The sequence below is a fragment of the Mustelus asterias genome, chromosome 23, assembly GCF_964213995.1.
Source record: "Mustelus asterias chromosome 23, sMusAst1.hap1.1, whole genome shotgun sequence".
NCBI lineage: Eukaryota > Metazoa > Chordata > Chondrichthyes > Carcharhiniformes > Triakidae > Mustelus > Mustelus asterias.
In genome coordinates, this window is record NC_135823.1 from 37,809,463 (window position 1) to 37,830,336 (window position 20,874).

General features: G+C 43.4%; 1 protein-coding gene across 1 annotated transcript in view; it reads left to right on the plus strand.

Moving 5' to 3' along the window:
• The first annotated feature begins 3,158 nt into the window (after positions 1-3,158).
• Positions 3,159-20,874, plus strand: part of usp31 (ubiquitin specific peptidase 31) — a 101,313-nt gene continuing 83,597 nt past the window's right edge. The window contains exon 1 of the mRNA XM_078240343.1: positions 3,159-4,037. Coding sequence (XP_078096469.1) covers positions 3,324-4,037 — 714 coding nt within the window. The 5' untranslated portion in view covers positions 3,159-3,323. The remainder of the gene's footprint in view (positions 4,038-20,874) is intronic.

Sequence of the window (20,874 nt, forward strand, 5' to 3'; positions counted from 1 at the left end):
AATCCCAGCTGTGGGCAAGGTTGGAGAATCCACCCCAAAGTGTAGGTCTATAACGGTCACGGTAGCACAGTGGTTAGCACTGCTGCTTCACAGCTCCAGGGTCCCGGGTTTGATTCCTGGCTCGGGTCACTGTCTGTGTGGAGTTTGCACATTCTCCTCGTGTCTGCATGGGTTTCCTCCGGGTGCTCCGGTTTCCTCCCACAGTCCAAAGATGTGCGGGTTAGGTTGATTGGCCAGGTTAAAAATTGCCCCTTAGAGTCCTGAGATGCATAGGTTAGAGGGATTAGCGGGTAAAATATGTGGGGGTAGGGTCTGGGTGGGATTGTGGTCGGTGCAGACTCGATGGGCCGAATGGCCTCCTTCTGCACTGTAGGGTTTCTATGTCTATGTCTTCTATGTCTATAAGTTCTTAAAAGGTCAGTTAACCTCAAAAATCATTGCTTCTGAAGAAATATAACTGTATTTTGCATCTTTAAAGACATAATTTTGGTAACTAACAGGATAAGTTTGGCATATGCGTAACATTATGTTGAATTGTCTCCATTCATCAGTAATTCAGAGTGCTTTCTGCTTGATCAAACACCAGAGGCACCAAGACACTGGTAGTATTTCAGGGACCTTCTTGTAATCCCTTTCTTCCTTCCTGGTTAGGTTATCAGGCAAACTTAAATTTCATCATAAAATCACATTGCACAGAAGTTAGACAATAGGAGGGAAAAACTAAGTTAACATTTTAGGTCAATGACCTTTTCAGAACTGAAATGTTAACTCTGTTTCTTTCTCTCCAGATATTTCCTGATCTGCTGAGTATTTCTAGCATTTACTGTTTGTTACTGTGTGAAACAACAATTCAATTAGCCCCACTCCCCTGATCTTTCCCAATAGGCCTGCAACTTTCTTAGCCACAATTGATGTTGCAAAATACCAATATAGCAATTATTTCAATCATGGATTCATGCTCCCAATCAGCACTCATGTTTGCAATGACTCATTAAATGTTCAAACTTCTGTTGGATAAGGGTAATCAGGCATTGACAGTGACGCACAGTGTGTTCCAATAGAAAGAACTCGTAGCTACTTAAACTTTTGTGACATTGGCAATGTATCTTGTTTATGAACAAAAAATATCTTAAAATGAAAACAAGCAATTCAAAATTCATCACAACTTGTGTTACATTTGTCCTGTCGATGTTGACATTACATCCACAAGTGCTTGTAAATTTCTACCTCCTTACACTGAACTTGGCTTTCAAGCCAGAATCTCCACCCAAAGTATACAATCAAATAATATTAAAAAAGCTGAGACTACCACTTTGCTTCTTATTGCTGAGTAGTCAGCCAGTGGTTGCAATGGTGTGGTTATTGTGGTTAGTTTTTTACCGTAACATCTCTAATGCAATCATTGCATTGGATGAAATGTCTTGTCACTTCTGTATATTGGTAGGTGCTCACAATCACTCTGGAGCACTAATCCTGTGGGCGATGATGTAACACCAATATTGGTTTCCTGTTTTGACCAACATTAGGATATAACGTCCACATCAAACCATAACCCTGTAACTGGGTTAGCTTTCTTCTGGTTTTCTCTTCGGCAAGTGGAACAACAGAAAAAAAAGATTAGGTGCAATCAGTAAATGTTTTCATGGCTGAGACATTTACTTGTGTCATCTGCCAATAAATAACCTATTGGAAATCATTGCATTGTGAACTTGCAGAACTTTATTTTCCCTGATTCAAAAGGTTGTGAGTTCAAGCCTTAGTCCCACCGAACTCTACCTTTCTTCGACTCAGGCTGTTTCAGCATTCCCAATCTCCATTGCCACACTAAAAGCCGTGCTTTCAGTTGTCTAGGCCCCAAAAAGCACTGGAATGCCCTCCCTCAAGCTTTCCTAATCTCTCTCCTCCTTTAAGAGCTTGTTAGAACTTGTCGATTAGAGCAAGCGTCCTCATGTAACTCAATATCAAATGATGACAGATCTGTGACATTTTATTGTTGGGCAACCGAAATATGGTGCATGGGAGGAAAATAGAGGCAGGACCTCTGAAGAATTGTTGATGCGTTGTAACATAAACTGTGTAAAGAACCTTCATAATTTTATACAGGGAGTCGACATAATTGCCAGAGATTTTTCTTATGAAGTTCCCTCCTCCCTTTAAATTGAATTAGCTCGTCTCCCCTTTAAATGATTGCAGCCCGATGCCGCAGGGAGGGGCGGATGATTGACATGTTCCGTACCCAATCAGAAGCGGGGAAGAGTTGGAGGGATCCAATCGGAACGCGAAAAAGGTGAGGACGCGGCGGTTGCCATGGTGAAGGGGGAGGGCCCCGCCCACCGGAGGGAGCGAGCCGGGAGAGCGGCTTGGGCGGCGCGAGCGGACCGCTGTTAGTGTGAGACGGCCTTGCCGGCCCGCACCGGGGACTCAGGGGAGGGAGGAAAAAAAAATAATGAGTCGGACGAGGGGTCCCGTCTCGGACAGCGGCTGCCAGCCCGCAGGCCAGAGGCTTCCAAGGGGAAAGGATTAAATCCTGAGCCGCCTCGCTGAGTGTGTGAGAGAGGGACCGAGAAGGAGAAGAGTGGGAATTTAAAAAAAAAACCCACGCTAGAGTCGGAGCGAGCCCGCCGGCCCGGGGGACGATGCCGATTCCCGGCCGAGGGACGGAGCCAGGCAGCGGAGCCGAGCGGCCCCTCATGGACCGGGCGCCTCGTTGAGGTGGAGAACAGGCCGGGGGGCGGGCGGGGGGTCAGTGCGGGGTCAGGCCGCCTGCCCCGCGCGCCCGGCCGGGGGGCGCACGCGCGCTGGACACCCCGGAGCCGCTGCAACTTCAGCCAGTGCAACTCCAACCAGCAAAACCTGTGGATAAAACATCATCCCTTTATTTATTGCACTGTAAATCCCAGTGCAACTCCAACCACCAAAACTCTCTGTAAAATATCACCATCCCCTTATTGCACTGCAAATCCTAACACTTTGCTACCAATCCTAACACTTCCCAGTGATTTGTGTTTGCTCCTTTTAAGTATTCCTATTTTCTTCGCTTTCTACAGACTGTTAACCTTTCGGTTTTCTACTTTTTTTTTGCTTTCTACAAATTACCTTTGTTTCTAAAATAAAACAATCTCGAGTTCAAAAAAATCAAATTGCAATTTGGAAATGTTGCATTCCTTAAGTTTGTAATAAATTGATTCTCCCCTCTCCTCCTTTTGCTTTGCAATTTGTAACTTTTCCATTGCTTTCTTTTTGCAATTGCAATTTGGGGAGGTGTTGAACTTTTAATCTACAGTATATCTGTCACAGAGATTGGTTTGGGGTTGGTTGGGGAGATGTCTAAGGCGGCAGCTAAGGAGAAAAAGTCCTTCAGTAAGAAACTTTTCCGGCGTGGCTCGGCGCGCTCGGTCGGGAGTTTTATGAGCCGAGTGCTGAAGACTCTGTCCACCCTTTCGCATTTCGGCACCGAGGAGGCGGCTGAGGATGAGAAGGACGACGGCGGCTTCAGGAGCTTCCGAGCGGCCGAGGCAGGCGCGGCCATGGGGATGGGCATCGGACTGGGGGCCGGGGTCGGGGTGGTCTCCTCGGCCTCCTCCATTATCATGATGATGAGCGGCATCAACCCCGCCACCGCCGCCGGTCGGAGTGCTGCTGCCGCCGCTGCCGGTCACAGCGACTCGTCCGACAGCTGCTTCTCCGGGGATCGCTGGCAGCCGCCCGGGGTGGCTGGCCTCAAGAACCACGGCAACACCTGCTTCATGAACGCCGTGCTGCAGTGCCTGAGCAACACCGAGCTCTTCGCCGAGTTCCTGGCCCTGGAGCAGTACCGGGAGCGGCCGACCGGCGGACTGGATCTCCCCGAGGGAGGCGAGAGCCAGAGCCAGTTGGCAGAGGAGGAGGTGGCGGAGAAGACTTCCAAATCCAACGGGGTTTTATTCCGATCCAAAGGCCAGGCGGATGCGAGAGGAGAGGTGACTGACCAGCTCGCTTCTTTGGTCCGAGCCCTCTGGACTTCAGAATACACCCCGCAGCTCAGCCGGGAATTTAAGGTAGGACTGTCATTGCTGGAGAGGTCACAGCCTCTCTCCTTAATACCTGTTCCAATGCAGAGCAAATACACTGTCACCTGTGTCTTTATTAAAAGAAATACCGAAAAAAGTCAGATTTTTGAAGCTTGAGAGGTCACCGCCTCCCTCCTTAATGCCCATTCAATACAGAGTAAAGAAAGTGTCATCTGGGAAGAGACCTTTATTAAAATATATACCTAAATAAATCTGATTTTTGAAGCAAGGATGGCCAGTTTCTCCGGAGATTAATGATTGACTGGTCACTACCTGTAGAGTGCAGCGTTCAATTGATAGCTGAAATATAGTTCCATTCTGGCAGTACTGTGTTTATATTGCCTGATCCTGGTTCCAATTCTCCCGGTTAGGAGAAATCTCTACATATCATCAGCGTGACGAATCGCACGGCAGCTTACACTGTTCTTCAGCAGAGTTGCCTGAGTATTTTCTGTTTTTATTTTATCACATGCACACAAACATTCATAGTAACTAGCCCAGATGAAAAAGCGCTTGCTTGTTGAGTTCAAAACAGCTCCTAGATAATCACCACTTCTTTGGACTCCTCAAATCAACTAAGTGTTGGGAAGCAAGTGTCTTTGGTCCCTGCTGTTCCCTAACTGCCAATTCCATTCTAACAACTGAGTCTGAGCTAGATGTTCACAACCTTGTCATATTTGATCCCACCATGAGGTTCCTACCTAAATACCTGCGCCGTCACCATGATGAGATAGATAAGATAGAAGCAGGGAAGTTGTTTCCACTGGCAGGTGAAACTAGAACTAGGGGGCATAGCCTCAAAATAAGAGGAAGCAGATTTAGGACTGAGTTGAGGAGGAGCTTCACACAAAGGGTTGTGAATCTGTGGAATTCCCTGCCCAATGAAGCAGTTGAGGCTACCTCATTGAATGTTTTTAAGGCAAGGATAGATAAGTTTTTGAACAGTAAAGGAATTAAAGGTTACGCTGAGCAGGTGGGTAAGGGGAGCTGAGTCCACGAAAAGATCAGCCATGATCTTATTGAATGGCGGAGCAGGCTCGAGGGGCCAGATGGTCTATTCCTGCTCCTAGTTCTTATGTTCATATGATGACTATTTCCACCTGGGGAACATTGTGCAACTCCTGGCTCAGTTGCTCAACTCTTGGCTTAGTTCAACTGCTATTGAAACTCTCATTTGTGCCTTTTATTACCTGCAGACTTGACTATTCCAATGCACTCCTGGCTGGCTTCCCATCTTTCAACCTCCTTAAACTTCTAAAGGTCTGCTGCCCATATTGCAACTCGTACCAACTCCTCATTGGCCACCACACTTGTTGACCTACGTTAAGGCTTTGTCAGAATGGGAACCAATGTTAAAATTCACATCCTCATGGTCTTGCTCTTCACTATCTCTATAGATTCCTCTGGCTCTGCAACCATCTGAAATCTCTGCATTTCTCCAGTTTTCTTGAGCATTCCTTATTTTACTCACCATTGACCACAGTGCTTCAGCTGCTTCGGTCCTAAGCTCTGGGATTCCTCCTTTAAAATTGTTCACTCTACCTCTCCCCAGTTAAGACATTGTCTTTGACCAAACAATTGGTTGCGTGATCTAATATCTCCTAATGTGACTTGGTGTCAAGATTGTTTTTGATCACACTTCTGTAAAGTGCCTTGGGGTGTTTGCTGTGTTAAAAGTACTATATAAATGCAAATTGTTGCTGCTGCAAAATACATTAGTCTTTGTCTTGTTGTCTTCCCATTGGGTTGTAAAATAATTTCCTTGGGAATTGTGCAATGATGACATAAAGTTGCTGCCTTAATCAGTAATTTGTGCAAATCTTCACAGCGTAATGATTACACATTGTTATTCCCAGCATCATCCTGTCACTGTAGCTTGGTGACCAATTCCCGGTTTGGGTTAAAACAGCAGCTACTTCACAAAAAAACAGGCAGCCTCTGTCAGAATCACACCTATAATTTGCTTGCTGTGTAATGTTGGACAAATCATTTAAGGTTATTCTTGCAATATTTCACTGCCATGTAGTCTGAACCTCAGCCTACAGTTTGCATGCGCTGCACTGAATTTCAACAGGATATAGTGTGCTGTTATATAAATGTTTTTGCCCTTGAGAGGGTACAGAGCTGAGCAACGAAGAAACACTCACTTGAACATTGAAGAAAGGGGAAGTAAAATTACTCCCAGCAATGTTGCGGTTGGGTTGGAGTTGCTGGCTGGGATGTTGGCCAACCCAGATGTCACACTGCTATTGGCTGTGTACCCTGCATCAGCAATCTGACTTAAAGATTCCAGTTCCGTTTTGTGGGAGTCTGCTCCACAAATTCATCTAATGTGTGGCTTCAGGAGTGAAGGGGAGAAGACTTTTCATCTGATTTCCCATCTCTTATTTTTTCCCCAGAAGTTGTTTACTCCTGTTTGGTGCAAGAGTGGTAAGGGAACTGTGACCAATCCATGGCTTCCAAGAAAAACTGGAGATAGTATTAGATTCAAAGAAGAAACTTATAAATTGGCAAGAAAAAGCAATAGACCCCAAGGATTGGGAGCAGTTTAAAATTCAACAAAGGATGACCACGGGATTGATTAAGAAGGGGGAAATAGAGTATGAAAGTAAGCTAGCTGGGAACATTAAAACTGACTGTAAAAGTTTCTATAGGTATGTAAAGAGAAACAGATTGACAAATCTGTAGGCCTGCTACAATCAGAAACAGGAGAATTCATAATGGGGAACAAAGAAGTGGCTGAGGAACTAAATTCGTACTTTGCTTATGTCTTCATAAAGGAAGATATGAATAATGTACCAGACGTTCTGAGAGAAAAAAGTTTTCATGAGTAGCTGAAAGAAATCCGTGTCAGTAGAGAAATGGTTATGGGGAAATTGATGGGATTGAAAGTGGATAAATCTCCAGGTCCTGATAATCTTCATCCCAGAGTACTTAAGGAAATGGCCCTAAAAATAGTCGATCCATTGGTGGTTATTTTCCAAAATTCTTTCAACCCTGGAATGGTTCCTACAGATTGGAGGGTAGCTCATGTAAGCCCGCTATTCAGAGAGGGAGGTAGAGAGAAAACAGGAAACTATAGCCCAGTGAGCCTAACGTCAGTACATGGGGAAGTTGCTGGAGCCATTATCAAGGATTTCATAGCTCAGATTTGGAAAGCAGTGATATAATCAGACAAAGTTAGCATAGCTTTACAAAGGGGAAATCGTGCTCGACGGATCTATTGGAATTCTTTGAGGATGTAACTAGTCAAGATGACCAAGGAGATCCAGTGGATGTGGTTTATTTAGACTTTCAGAACGCTTTCAACAAAGTCTCTCACAACAGACTACTATGTAAAGTTAAGGCGCATGGGATTGCGGGGTAGACTTGAGATGGATAGAAAGCGGGTTAGATGGGAAGCAAAGAGTTGGCATAAATGGCTCTTTTTCTGATTGGCTAGTAGGATACCACAAGGATCTGTGCTAGGACCCCAGCTGTTAACATTAAATATTAATGCTTTGGACGAGGAAACTAAATTTATTATCTCCAAATTTGCACATGATGATACAAAGTTGGGTGGGAGGGTGAGCTGTGAGGAGGATGCAGAGATGCTTCAGAGTGATTTGGACAGGCTGAGTGGGCATATGCATGGTAGATGTAGTACAACGTAGAGAAATGTGAGGTTATCCACTTGGTGGCAATAATAGGAAGGCAAATTACTATTTGAATGGATGTAAATTGAGAGAGGTGGATACTCAGCGAGACCTTGGAGTCCTAATGCATCAGTCGCTGAAAGTAAGCGTGCAGGGACAGAAGGCAGTAAAGAAGGTAAATGGTATGCTGGCCTTCACAGCAAGAGGATTTGAATATAGGAATAGGGATGTTTTACTATTGTATAGGACACTGGCGAGGCCACACCTGGACTATTGCGTGCAGTTTTGGTGTCCTTAACTGAGGAAGGATGCCCTTGCTATAGAGGGGGAGTACAGCGAAGGTTTACTAGGCTGATTCCTGGGATGGCAGGTCTGTCATATGAGGAGAGGCTAAATTAGTTGGGACTATATTCACTGGAGTTTATAAGAGTGAGAGGGGATCTCATAGAAACTTAAAATTCTAACAGGGTTAGACAGGGTAGATTCAGAAAGAATGTTCCCAATGGTGGGGGAGTCCAGAACAAGGAGTCATAGTTTGAGGATAAGGGGTAAGCCTTTTAGGACTGAGGTGAGGAGAAATTTCTTCACCTACAGAATGGTGAACCTGTGGAATTCACTACCATAGAAAGTAGTTGAGGCCCAAACATTGTGTGATTTCAAGAAGAAATTGGATATAGTTCTTGGGGCTAAAGGGATACAGGGGGGAGGGGGAGTGGGGATCAGGATATTTAATTTGATGACTGGCCATGTTCAAAATGAATGGCGGAGCCGGCTCGTAGGGCTGAATAGCCTACTCCTATTTTCTATGTTTCTGAAATTGTTTTCTAGTGTTGCAAGCAGCTTGTTAAATAACCTGTTTGAAATGCTACATAGATAATGTGGGTGTACTGAAGCAATTGCCATCTCCTCTGCTTTCTGATCACTGGTGAGATGGTTTTGAGTTCTGTCAGTCTCTCCATTCTGGATATTGCTGTAAATGTTTACTAATTAGGAAAATTATTTGCATTAAATATATCCAATAACAGACCCAGTTGGATTTGTTACTGGTCTGATATGAAATTCACTATTAACACAGTAATGTTGAAATGCACGGCTGTAAAGTTACTAGTATAATTGAAGTTGCATTATTCTAACATTGTTAACTGAGAGAATGGTTATGATCTGTGGAATATTTACCTTGGCCCAGCAAATTCATGAACCAAAAATTCTTTGTTCACTGCTATGTTCATAGAATTATTGAATGGTTGCAACACGGAAGGAGGCCGTTTGTCCCATTGGGTCTGGCCAGTTCCCTGCAAGAGCAATGCAACTAGTGCCACTCACCTGCCCTCTCCCTGTAACCCCTTGCAAATAATTTTTGTTGAGGTAATTATCCCATTCGCTTTTGAAAGCTACAATTGAGTCTGCCTCCATTCCCCTCTCAGGCAGTGTGTTCCAGATCCTGACCGCTCATTTGTAAAATAACTTTTTCCTCATCTCGTCACTGCTTCTTTTACCATTCACCTTTAAATTAGTCTTTTCTGGTTTTTGACCCTTCCACCAATGGAAACCGTTTCTCTCCATCTACTTTGTCTAGACCCCTCATGATTTTGGACACATCTATTAAATCTCTTCTCCTTACAGAAGAGAAGATTGAAAACAGCCACAGCTTCTCCGATCACTGATCACATGAATGATCCATCAACCTGGAACCATTCTTGTAATCCTTTCCACACCCTCTCTATAACCATCACATCTTCAAAGTGCGGTTCCCAGAATTATACACAGTACTCCATCTGAGGTGGTGCCGGAGCTTTAAAAAAGTTCATCATAACTTTCTTGCTTTTGTATTCCATGCTTCCATTTATAAAGCTTTAGACCCCATATGCCTTTTTAACTATCTTCTCAACCTGCATTGCCATCTTCAATGATTTATGCACATATACACCCAAGCCTGTGTTCCAGTACTTCTATGGAGTTGCATCCTTGCCGCTCCTCATTCTTGGTTCCAAAATGATCACCACTGCATTAAATGTAATCTGCCGTGTGTCTGGCCATTCCACCAACCTGCCTCTCACTATTCTCCTCACTGTTTAAAATACGGTACTTGTTTTATGCCAGCTGCAAATTTTGAAATTGTACTCTCTATTCCCAAGCCTAGGACATTAAAAGAAAATCAGTGGTCCTATTGCTGACCTCTTGAGGAAACCCACTATATACCTTTCTCTCGCCTGAAATGCAACTATACGGCAGTACTTTATTCACTGTCACCCCGCCAACTTCGTACCGATGTTGTCACTATCTATTTTATTCCATGGGCTTCAACTTTGCCGGTAAGCTTATCATATGGCATTCTTATCAAAAGCCTTTTGGAAGTCCATGTACACCACATGAACTGGATTAACCTGATCAACCATTTCTGTTAGCTCATCTAAAAACTTGATTTGATTAAACATAATTTGCCTTTAATAAATCCATGCTGGTGTTTCTGAATTAAACTACACTTTTTCCAAACAACTGTTAATTTTGTCTGGGATTTTCTAAAAGCTTTCCCACCATCAATATTAAACAGACTGGCCCGTAGTTTTTGGGTTTACCCATATAACATTTTTTGAACAAGGATATAAGATTTGCAATTCTCCAGTCCTTTGGCATCACCCCTGTATCTAAGGAGAATTTGAACATTACGGCTAATACCTCTGCTGTTTGCTCTCTTACTTCCAGAAGTACCTTCAGATGCATCCCATCCTGTCCTGGTGACTTATGAACTTATCAACAACCCAGCCTTTCTAATACCTCCTTTACCAATTTTTAGACCATCCAGTGTCTGAACTACCCCCTCTTTCTCTGATTCCAGCAGCATCTTCCTTGGTAAAGACCCATGCCAAGCACTTACCTAGTACCTTAAACATGCCCTTTGCCTCCATGTGTATGTCCCCTTTTTGCTTCCTGATCAACTCCATTAATCCTCTTGTCAACCTTTTACTACTACTTTCCGTGTAGAAGACTTTTGAATTCATTTTTATGTTAGCTGCTAATCTCATACTTTCTCCCTGCCATTCATTTCCTTTTTCGCTTTCTCTCTGAACTTGCTATATTTACCCTGTTCTCGCATCTATTATTGACCTGTCATACACACCTTTTTTCTCCCTTATCTAACTATCTCCTTTGTCATTCAGGGAGCCCTGGCTTTGCTTGCCGCCCTTTTCTCCCTTGTGGGAATGTACCTTGGCTGTATCTGAAACATCTCTTTAAAGGCAGCCCATTGTTCTGTTCTTTAAAATTCATATATGGGATGTGGGCATTGCTGGCTAGGCCAACGTGTTATTGCCTATCCCTAGTTGCGGTTGAGAAGGTGGTGGTGAGCTGCCTTCTTGAACTGCTGCAGTTTCAGACAGTGCTGTTAGGGAGGGAGTTCCAGAATTTTGACCCAGCGACAGTGAAAGAATGACGATATATTTCCAAGTCGGGATGTGAATGACATGAAAGGGAACCTCCAGGTGGTGGGTACAGTTCTGCCTGACAGTTGTTGGTTGCAAACTACCTAGACCTGATCTGTTCTCACTCCTCTAGATTGCACCTTGTCCTTTCCCATAGCTAACCTAAAACCTGTGATACTATGATTACTTTTCCCTAAATATTCCCCTACTGACACTTGATCCACTTAGAACCTGATCCAACAATACCTCCTTCCTCATTGGGCTTGGTGCATACTGATGTAGAAAATTAACTCTAGAAATTCTTTCCCCGTCTGCCGATTGTACTATTATCGTGAAAAAGACTGGCATGATAAGATCTCCGTTATCACTACTCTATAGTTCTTGCATCTCTCTGTAATTTTCCTGTACATTTGCATCTCTATATTTTTCCCCCTAGTTGGAGCCTTGCATCTGTCCCACAAATTGGTTGCTAATTATGTGAAATGTCATCTTAACATCCTTCTTGAGTTGCAAAAACCTCATATTTGTTGGAGAGTAGCAGTGGGCCCTGTTAGGTAGCTCAGTTAGTGAAGGCAGTGTATCCATTAGCTACATAGACAAGGAGGTTACCGGTTTAACTGAGTTCGCCTGATCTTGGCTCAGTTGGTTGAGGCACTAAAGTTTGACTCGGCTGACCATGAGTTGCTTTGATTGCTGCTCCTGATCAATGCCTAGTTACTCCTTCTGGAAGTGCACATACCTTGGCATCAGGTGGGGGATTGGGTTTGATCATCATGTCCCTGTGGCCTATTACTTTCAGTGCTCACCACGTGCCCTCACATGAAGATTGATGAGATACTGGAGAGTGTCCAAGAGGCAAGGAGTTGTTGGCTCCAGTGGGAGAGGGCAGAAAGCAAGTAGAAAAAGGAGGACAGGAACAATTAATTTCATCTTCCTTTCTGAGCAGCACTCTCTCTGGCGTTTGTTGCAGTTGTACTGAAAATGAAGCTCAATTAAAGCCTTAAGTTTGCAGTTGGCTTTTTGTGTATAGTGTATATAGAGTTGCTCATAAGTGCTTAGTTATTCGGAAAGCTGACTAGAGATGGCAACGGTGGAGATGCAGAGCCTAAGCACATGTAATCAGTTTTTAAAAATTCATTTGTGGGACGTGGGCGTCGCTGGTTGGCCAGCATTTATTGCCCTTCCTAAGTTGCCTGAGGGCAGTTGAGAGTCAACCACATTGCAGTGGCTCTGGAGTCACATATAGGCCAGACCAGGTAAAGATGGCAGATTTCCTTCCCTAAAGGACATTAGTGAACCTGATGGGTTTTTCTGACGATTGACAATGGTTTCTTGGTCATCAGTAGATTCTTAATTCCAGATTTTTTTTATTGAACTCAAATTTCACCCTCTAGCATTGCGGGATTTGAACCTGGGACCCCAGAACATTAACTGAGTTTCTGGATTAATCGTCTAGCAATAATTCCACTAGGCCATCATCTCCCCATCAGTTCTCTTAAACTGTGAAGAGATTATATTCAACACCTATGGAGAATTAAGGCATTGTATTTTTATTTCCTAAGGGTTACTGATTGTGTTACTGTTTCCATTGGTAGTGCCTTTCCTACCAAACCTTACCCAAGTCATGCTGTGTGAGCCTGGACTCCAATTGTTCAGCTGATCAGAACCGTTGTAGCAAACCCTGTCCTCACTTACTTAAATATCAGTTTTCACATTTTTAAGATGCATATTAAATGCCACAATATGCAAAGTGAAAAGAGTATTCACACAATTAAGGATTGATTGAATATGATGTAAATCCTACTTTAAACAATTTATTAATGTGTACCTTGAATCCCCTGAATCTGTATTCTGAAAAATTGACTACAAGTTTTCAGGTTAAATTTAAAGATTCTAGAAATAATAAGCTTAGCTAGAATAAATAGGAATAAATTTTCAATTCTGTGCCTCTAACAGAGTTGGCAGCGCAAGAGAGGCTGACAGATGATTGTTTTGTGCTGAGAAATAAATCTCTTACTGGATAAATGCTTCTGCTAATGGCTTCTAGCTGAAGAACATTGTGAGCCAACCTCGGTTCCTGGCATTGCAGCTATTACCAAAATAGCTGAAAGGGTATAGGTGCGTTTCCAACATGATCAAATTGACTGCACTTCAAAAGTACATCATTGGCTATCAAGTACTTTTGGAACTTCCTGTGGTTGTGAAAGGTGCTATAGAAATGCGACATTTCCAGAAAGCTGTGTTTACATTTCCTTCCCAGTAGCCTCCTTTGGGCCTATTGGTGATTGTACAGAAGACTGGGACCAGCTGTTGTTGTGTGCAGGGCAGATCTCTATTTGGAAGCACAGGACTGTAATGGATTTCAAATAAAACTTGAGTGCAGTTGGGTGGATCTCCAAGAAGACGGGGATTTGACAATGCCTGATGTGTGCTTGCATCGTGTTGCAATTTCATGTTACGATACAATCATGTTATGTGGAACAGCTCAATGTCTGTATTGGGCCACCAAGAGCCACTGGCAACAGTTTTGTAGTCCCAAAACGAGGCTCTGGCTGTTGTCGCCTAAATGGCAGTGGGAGGTTTCCCTTTGACAATGCTATGGATGGGACTGCCACTTGCGTTGTTGGCAGCTATGCAATGTAATAGTTCAGAGACGTGGAACATGTTGATTGTATCTGCACCCTCTGCTGGTATCAAAGCCTGGTAAATGATGGATTCAATTACACATTAATGACGTAATGGAGCAGTTCAGATGACTGGTGATAGATAACTTGACACTTGATTGGGTTTCTTGTAATCTCTAATTATTGAGTTTTCATTGTCATGTTTTTTTAATACAAATTATTTGTCAAAAATCCAGCATAACTGTGATAGTCAGGGTGTGATGACTACTGTTGATTCTCCAATTCCATGCAACTCCCTCGCGTTCCATCTGCAAAATTGGCATGACTGTATTGTTTATTTTACATTGTATTATCCTTTTGAGGTTTAAACACCATGTCACTAACAAAACTGGATTATATTGTTCAGTTAATTTTACAGGATTTTGTTGACACTTGTTGAATAATTGGATGTATGCCATGTTTATTTGAGGAACGGCATTTGCTCTGAAATTTGCACCTTGGGGCATTTTACTGAGTTAAAAGCACTATATAAAAGCAAGTTGTGGAAATATGTACTTTTGAAAACTTCAAATGGCCTTTGCTAGCAATTGTTGCTGCTAACTCTTTAGATGTTTTGGACCAAAGTTGCAGTTGGAGTCCTGATTGCTGAGTGGTAATACTTTAGAATCTGGTATGTAATGCCAGTGATGTATGATGATATTGCAGTTTGAGCAATATTTTGTTCTGAAATGCTGTGGATGTGTAATATTTAAGATATAACTAGCTTGTTGATTTTTGTCCTTCCATCCACCTGCAATGTGACACTTCGCCAGCTTTGGAGAGGAGGTGATGCAAGCATTGTGACTTTTCAGATGCACCTTAGCACTGTAATTTTCAAATTGTTTATCCTTTCCTGCCCCTGAGACAAATTCGCTTATTTAATTGTCAATCACCATGTTGCTGCTTTCGAAATGTATCATGATCTGAAACTGAAATCAGGCCCAGAAAGTGGTTTGTTTTTAAAAAGAAAAGTGGAATGTTTTGTCGAATATTGATGAGCTGTTATCTATGACAATACCTGGCATTTGGACCATTGCCCAGATATGGGAATACAGCGATGTTTAATTTTCCCTTTTGGTGACAATGCTGTGAATTCTGCAATTTTTTTAAGGATGATGATTATTTACCTTTTTCAAAAGCTGGGCTGTGCACACCTTCCAGCAAGTCAATTATCTGCTGCTACACTTCTGCTGTATGGCTTTTGTGAAGCTGCAGAGAGGCATGAAAGTGAAATAGTGGTCATGACATAGTGACGCTCCCCTGCTCATTCTTTTATGTCCACTTCAGCAGGCAGCTTGGTTTGATGTTTTGCTGGAAGCATGGCCCCTTCGGCAGTGTGGTGCTCCTTTAGCCTTGATTGTGAAGCCCTGAGGAGGGACTGGATTCTTCATTCTTCTGATAAAGAGAATAGTGTGTGTGCTGCAAAGCAATTATATATGTGGACATAAAATAAATGGTGATTGGACTATAACCTTCGAGACTGCAGCATATTGGAGTGTGTGGAGGTGTTGATTAACTCCTTATTGGCAGTGAAGCAACCTGTAACTCAAGAAATGTGGTTTCGCTGACATTCTGAAATTGCCCAACAAAATGTTGATTTCCTGGGCGGTTCAGCTCACACAATGGAACATGTTTTTAAAATCCAGAAATGTTGTGGGCAGGTCAAAACCTATCATGTAGGAACAAATAAAAGCTTACAGGCAGAGACTTGTGGAAAAGGATTGAAAGAGACTTGTGTTTATGCCTGTTCATGTCTCTTCAATATCTCAGTGCTTCACAGTCAGTATTGCTCCGAAGGCTGCTTTCCTATACTGCAGGATCCCACATTGTAAACTGACCGATTAGTTAGGCTTTGCGTGTATTTATGAGCAAGCTTCCCCCCACATCAATACAGGGTCTCTTGTGATCACCTGAGCAGGTTTTTTTTAGTGTCTCTCTGTAAACATGAACTCATTCAAATTACTGCTGGCCATTTTTAAAAAGTAATTTTATGGGATGTGGGTGTCGCTGGCTAGACCATTTATTGGCCATCCCGAGTTGCCCTCGAGAATATGGTGATGAGCTAGCTGCCTTCTTGAACTGCTGCAGTCCGAGGTGTAGGTACACCCACAATGCTGTTAGAAACAGAGTCCCAGGATTTTGACCGAGTGATAGTGAGGGAATGGCGATATATTTCCAATAGTAAGAAGTTTAACAACACCAGGTTAAAGTCCAACAGGTTTATTTGGTAGCAAAAGCCACACAAGCTTTCGAAGCTCTAGAGCTTCGAAAGCTTGTGTGGCTTTTGCTACCAAATAAACCTGTTGGACTTTAACCTGGTGTTGTTAAACTTCTTACTGTGTTTACCCCAGTCCAACGCCGGCATCTCCACATCATGATATATTTCCAAGTCAGGATTGTGAGTGACTTGGCGGGGAACCTGCAGGTGGTGCTGTTCCCAGGTATTTGCTGCTCTTGTCCTTCTAGATGCTAGGAGTCAGGGGTTTGGGAGGTGCCGGCAAAGAAATCTTGGTGAGTTCTTTGCAGTGTATCTTGTAGATGGGGCACACAGCTGCTACTTTTCCTCAGTGTTGGGAGGATTGAATGTTTGTGGAAGGGGAGCAATCAAATAGGCTGCTTTGTCCTGGATGGTGTCAAGCTTCTTGAGTGTTTTCTGAATAAGTGCAGCTCCAAAAAATGGAAAGTATTCCATCACACTCTTGACTTGTGTCTAGTAGGTGACGGACAGGCTTTGTGGAGTCAGGGGGTGAGTTATTCGCCAAAGAATTCCTAGACTCTGGCTTGGTCTTTCATAGCCACTCTATTTATATGACCGATACTGTTAAATTTCTGGTCGGTGGTATCCTCAGGATGTTGGTGAGGGTTTCTGTGATTGTAATGACATTGGAGTTAAAAGAAATGGTTAAATTCTCCATTGTTGGAGATGGTCATGGTCTGGCACTCGTATGACATGCAAATGTCACTTGCCAGCCAAGCCTGAATGTTGCTGCATGTGGACACTGTTTAAGTATCTGAGAAGATGCAAATGGTACTGAACATTGTGTGATCATCAGTAAACATCTTCATTTCTGACCTTATGTTGAAGGAAAGGAAGGTCATTGATGAAGCAGCTCAAGGTTCTTGAGAGACCCTGCAGCAGTGTCCTGGGCTGAGGTTATTGATCTCCAACAACCACCACCATCTTCTATTGTGATAAGTACGACTCCAATCAGTGAAGCTTTCCTCCTGATTCCCATTGACTTCAATTTTGCTCGGGCTCTTGGTTTAATCATCTGAATGTCCTTGGTTTTGAAAAGATAGTAAGGGGAGATTTAATAGAAAAGTTCATGAAGTGTTTTGATAAATGCAGATAAGGTGAAACTGTTTCCACTGTTGGGAGGGTTAGTAACCAGAGAACACGGATTTCAGGAATTTGGTAAAAGAGGCGAAGTTGAGCTGGGCAGAAATGTTTTTTTAAGCAATGAGTTGAGGTGATCTGGAATACCTTGCCTGAAACGGTGCTAGGCGCAGTAACTTTAACTTTCAAATTGGATAAATGTTTGAAGGGGAGAGGATTATTGGGTTGAAGGAAGAACAGGGAGTGGGATTAATTGGATAGCTCTTTCAAAGAGTCAACATTGGCAAGTATTTTCCTTCTGTTCCATATCATTCCATGAAAATCTGTGTAACTTGTCTTGTGAAAGGAAAACTAGGGGTTTGCAAGACTGCCCTGTCTTGTTTCAAGAGTTGCATGGAAAATGAATTTTCTAAAATTGAAGCCCCTAGTTCTCATACTTTGATCATATTCTTAGGTGTAGTCATGGTGGCCTGGTTGTAAGCATTGGTTATCATAACCTCAGAAATATAGAGCATGACCACCACAGTAATTGGTGCCAAGTAAGACCACTTACTCTTGCCTTCTGGTTGGAATGTGCATGCTAAATACATAGGCTGTCTTCCTATCTTCGCAAATAGTTTAAGTCTGATCAATTAACTTAACCCCTGCTTGAGAGTGAGGGTTGGGAAATTCTGAAGAATATATTCAGAGAGGGTTATTGAGAAGGAGCTAAATTGTGATCATCTGTGAGGAAGGAACTCAAATTGTGGTTCTGTTTAATTCAGAGAAGTGTTTGTGTATATTGTTTATTTGCTGAGCAGGGGAATCAAATACACATTAGAAAAATACAGTGATCTTTAATTTGCTATTTCTTTCAGGTTGTGCTTCAATGGTTAATTGCTGTTGATGATCTGTCAGTGAATTAGCAGATGAAGCTCAGCACGATGGCGTGCACTGCTGTCTCACAGCACCAGGGATCCAGATTCGATTCCCGGCTTGGGCTACTGTGCGGAGTTTGCACGTTCTCCCCGTGCCTGCGTGGGTTTCCTTCCACAATCCGAAAGACGTGCTGGTTAGGTGCATTGGCCATGTTACATTCTCCTTCTGTACCCAAACAGGAGCTTGAGTGTGGTGACTGGGGGATTTTCAAAGGAACTTCATTGCACTGTTAATGTAAGCTTACTTGTGACACTAATAAATAAACTTGAGCTTTAAATGATAGGAAAGCATTTAAGAAATGGTTGTATTCCCAGTGGGTAGAACACCTTACTGTTGTGACATCTTGGTTTGAAGTAAGGTTAATGATACATTTCATAACGGTTGAATTGAAGGCACAACATAAAATATTTCCTCCTCCCTTTTTCTTCCCCAGAAAAGCTGCTGCCTGCAGCTGATCTGGGTGACTGCTGTTTATTGCCTGTCGGTAGTAATCTGCCCGTGAGAGGGGTTGGAGTCCTTTAGGTGTCTGCTCCTTCCTGTGGGCCGCCTACAATATGAACAGCTGGTTTTCTCTACCTCCACCTCCCTCTGTTCCTTTGGTTCTGGGGAGGGAGTAAAGAAGAAATGAAACTTTTTAGAAGAATTTCCTGTGATCCAGTGGAGTGAGAACTCTGTGTGGTTGTGTTGAATTCTTCAGATGACGTTCTCATGGTTCACACGCGGTTAGGACTATGGTGTATTATACTTATTTCTGCATTCTCTGGTTGTTTTCCTAATTAAAATTTTATCCAGTTTCTTAAAAGATAAATCACCATTACATTAATTGTGGACAAATTTCTCCTTTATCTGTGTTCTTGTTTGAATGTTATATTTTTACTTGATTTATTATTGTCACGTGTTAGTATACAGTGAGAAGTATTGTTTTTTATGTGCTATACAGACAAAGCATACCGTTCATAGAGAAGGAAACGAGAGAGTGCAGAATGTAGTGTTACAGTCATAGCTAGGGTGTAGAGAAAGAACAACTTAGTGCGAGGTAGGTCCATTCAAAAGTCAGTCGGCAGCAGGGAAGAAGCTGTTCTCGAGTTGGTTTGTATGTGACCTCAGACTTTTGTATTTTTTTCTGACAGAAGAAGGTGGAAAAGAGAATGTCCGGGGTGTGTGGGGTCCTTGATCATGCTGGCTGCTTTTCCGAAACAGCGGCAAGTATAGACAGTGTCAATGTTTGGGAGGCTGGTTTGAGTGATGGACTAGTGTCATGACTAGTGACATCCTAGACTTGTCACTTGGTTTTACACATTTAATTAGCTTGATTCTGTCCATTTCTTTTAGCATTTTAAAGACTTGGATTAGTTTCTTCTCCATAGCTGTTCTCCAAAGAGTTGTTTTGTCAGCTTAACTCTTAAGTTTTTAATCACTTCAAATCACACTGAAACCTCTTACTTGTCTGGGTTTTTGAAAGGTCACAGTATTAAATATCTCCTGCCTTTAACTGGCAATTAGGAAAACGTCATGCAGAACTTGTTGCTTTTTTTTTGGTGGGTATAGGAGGAAATTATGGTATGACATTTTATGGCATTTCCTGCATGTAGGGTGATTCGCTACCCAAGTATTGTAATTTTGAATGAAACATTGTAGAAGCAATGAGGCTGCCAGTTTCTGAGCAGTTGAATCAATGACCAGTCATTTTCCCCGTTTAAGAAATCATCATAGAAACCCTACAGTGCAGAAGGAGGCCATTCGGCCCATCGAGTCTGCACCGACCACAATCCCACCCAGGCCCTACCCCCACATATTTACCTGCTAATCCCTCTAACCTACGCATCTCAGGACTCTAAGGGGCAATTTTTAACCTGGCCAATCAACCTAACCCGCACATCTTTGGACTGTGGGAGGAAACTGGAGCACCCGGAGGAAACCCACGCAGACACGAGGAGAATGTGCAAACTCCACACAGACAGTGACCCGAGCCGGGAATCGAACCCAGGACCCTGGAGCTGTGAAGCAGCAGTGCTAACCACTGTGCTACCGTGCCGCCGTTTAAGTATTTGGATTAGGTGAAATTCTCTTTTGACCATACTTCCACGCAAGATGCTGATTGGCCCAGGTCTGCACTATCTGAGAGTTGTCCCACTGTCCTTGATCACCTTATCAAGTTTGAAGGGGTTGAGGTTCTACCTATTGCGGCAGAAGATTCTGCCGGAATTGGGACTGCCTGTTGATTTGTTCAGATGTGACATTTTGTCAGGACAGGCTCTGCTGGTACACTTTCTTCCTGGCTACAGCCACTTGTACCTTCTTAAGGCACAGGGGTTTGAGTTTGAAAGAGTGGTCACCTGTGGTGAGGAGACGGAATATCTAGAGTCGATTAGTTGTAGAGGAGCAAAGTAGCCAAGCTGAAGCCTTTATTATAGAAATTAGAAATGTGCTTATTGATGACACTATCCCAGTTCTCCAAGCTATGATTAATGAATAGTGATTTTTATTTTTCTTCACAATCCCTTTCCATCTTCGGCAACCCCCCCCCCCCCCTTTTCTCCCTCGGCGCACACACCACCACCCCCCCCTCCCTCCCCCCCCCCCCCCTCCCTCCCTCGGCGCCCCCCCCCCCTTCTCCCTCGGCAGCCCCCCTCCGTCAGCACCCCTCCGTCAGCACCCCTCCGTCAGCACCCCTCCGTCAGCACCCCCCTCTCCCTCATCACTCCCCCCTCCTTCTCCCTTGGCGCAACCCCCTCCTTTTCCCTCGGCAGCCCCCCCTTCTCCCTCAGCCTCATCAACCCTCAATGCACTTTCCTTATTCCGTAGAGTTTCCAAACTGGTGCTTGAGGAGAGACTCTTTATTCAGCAGTTCTG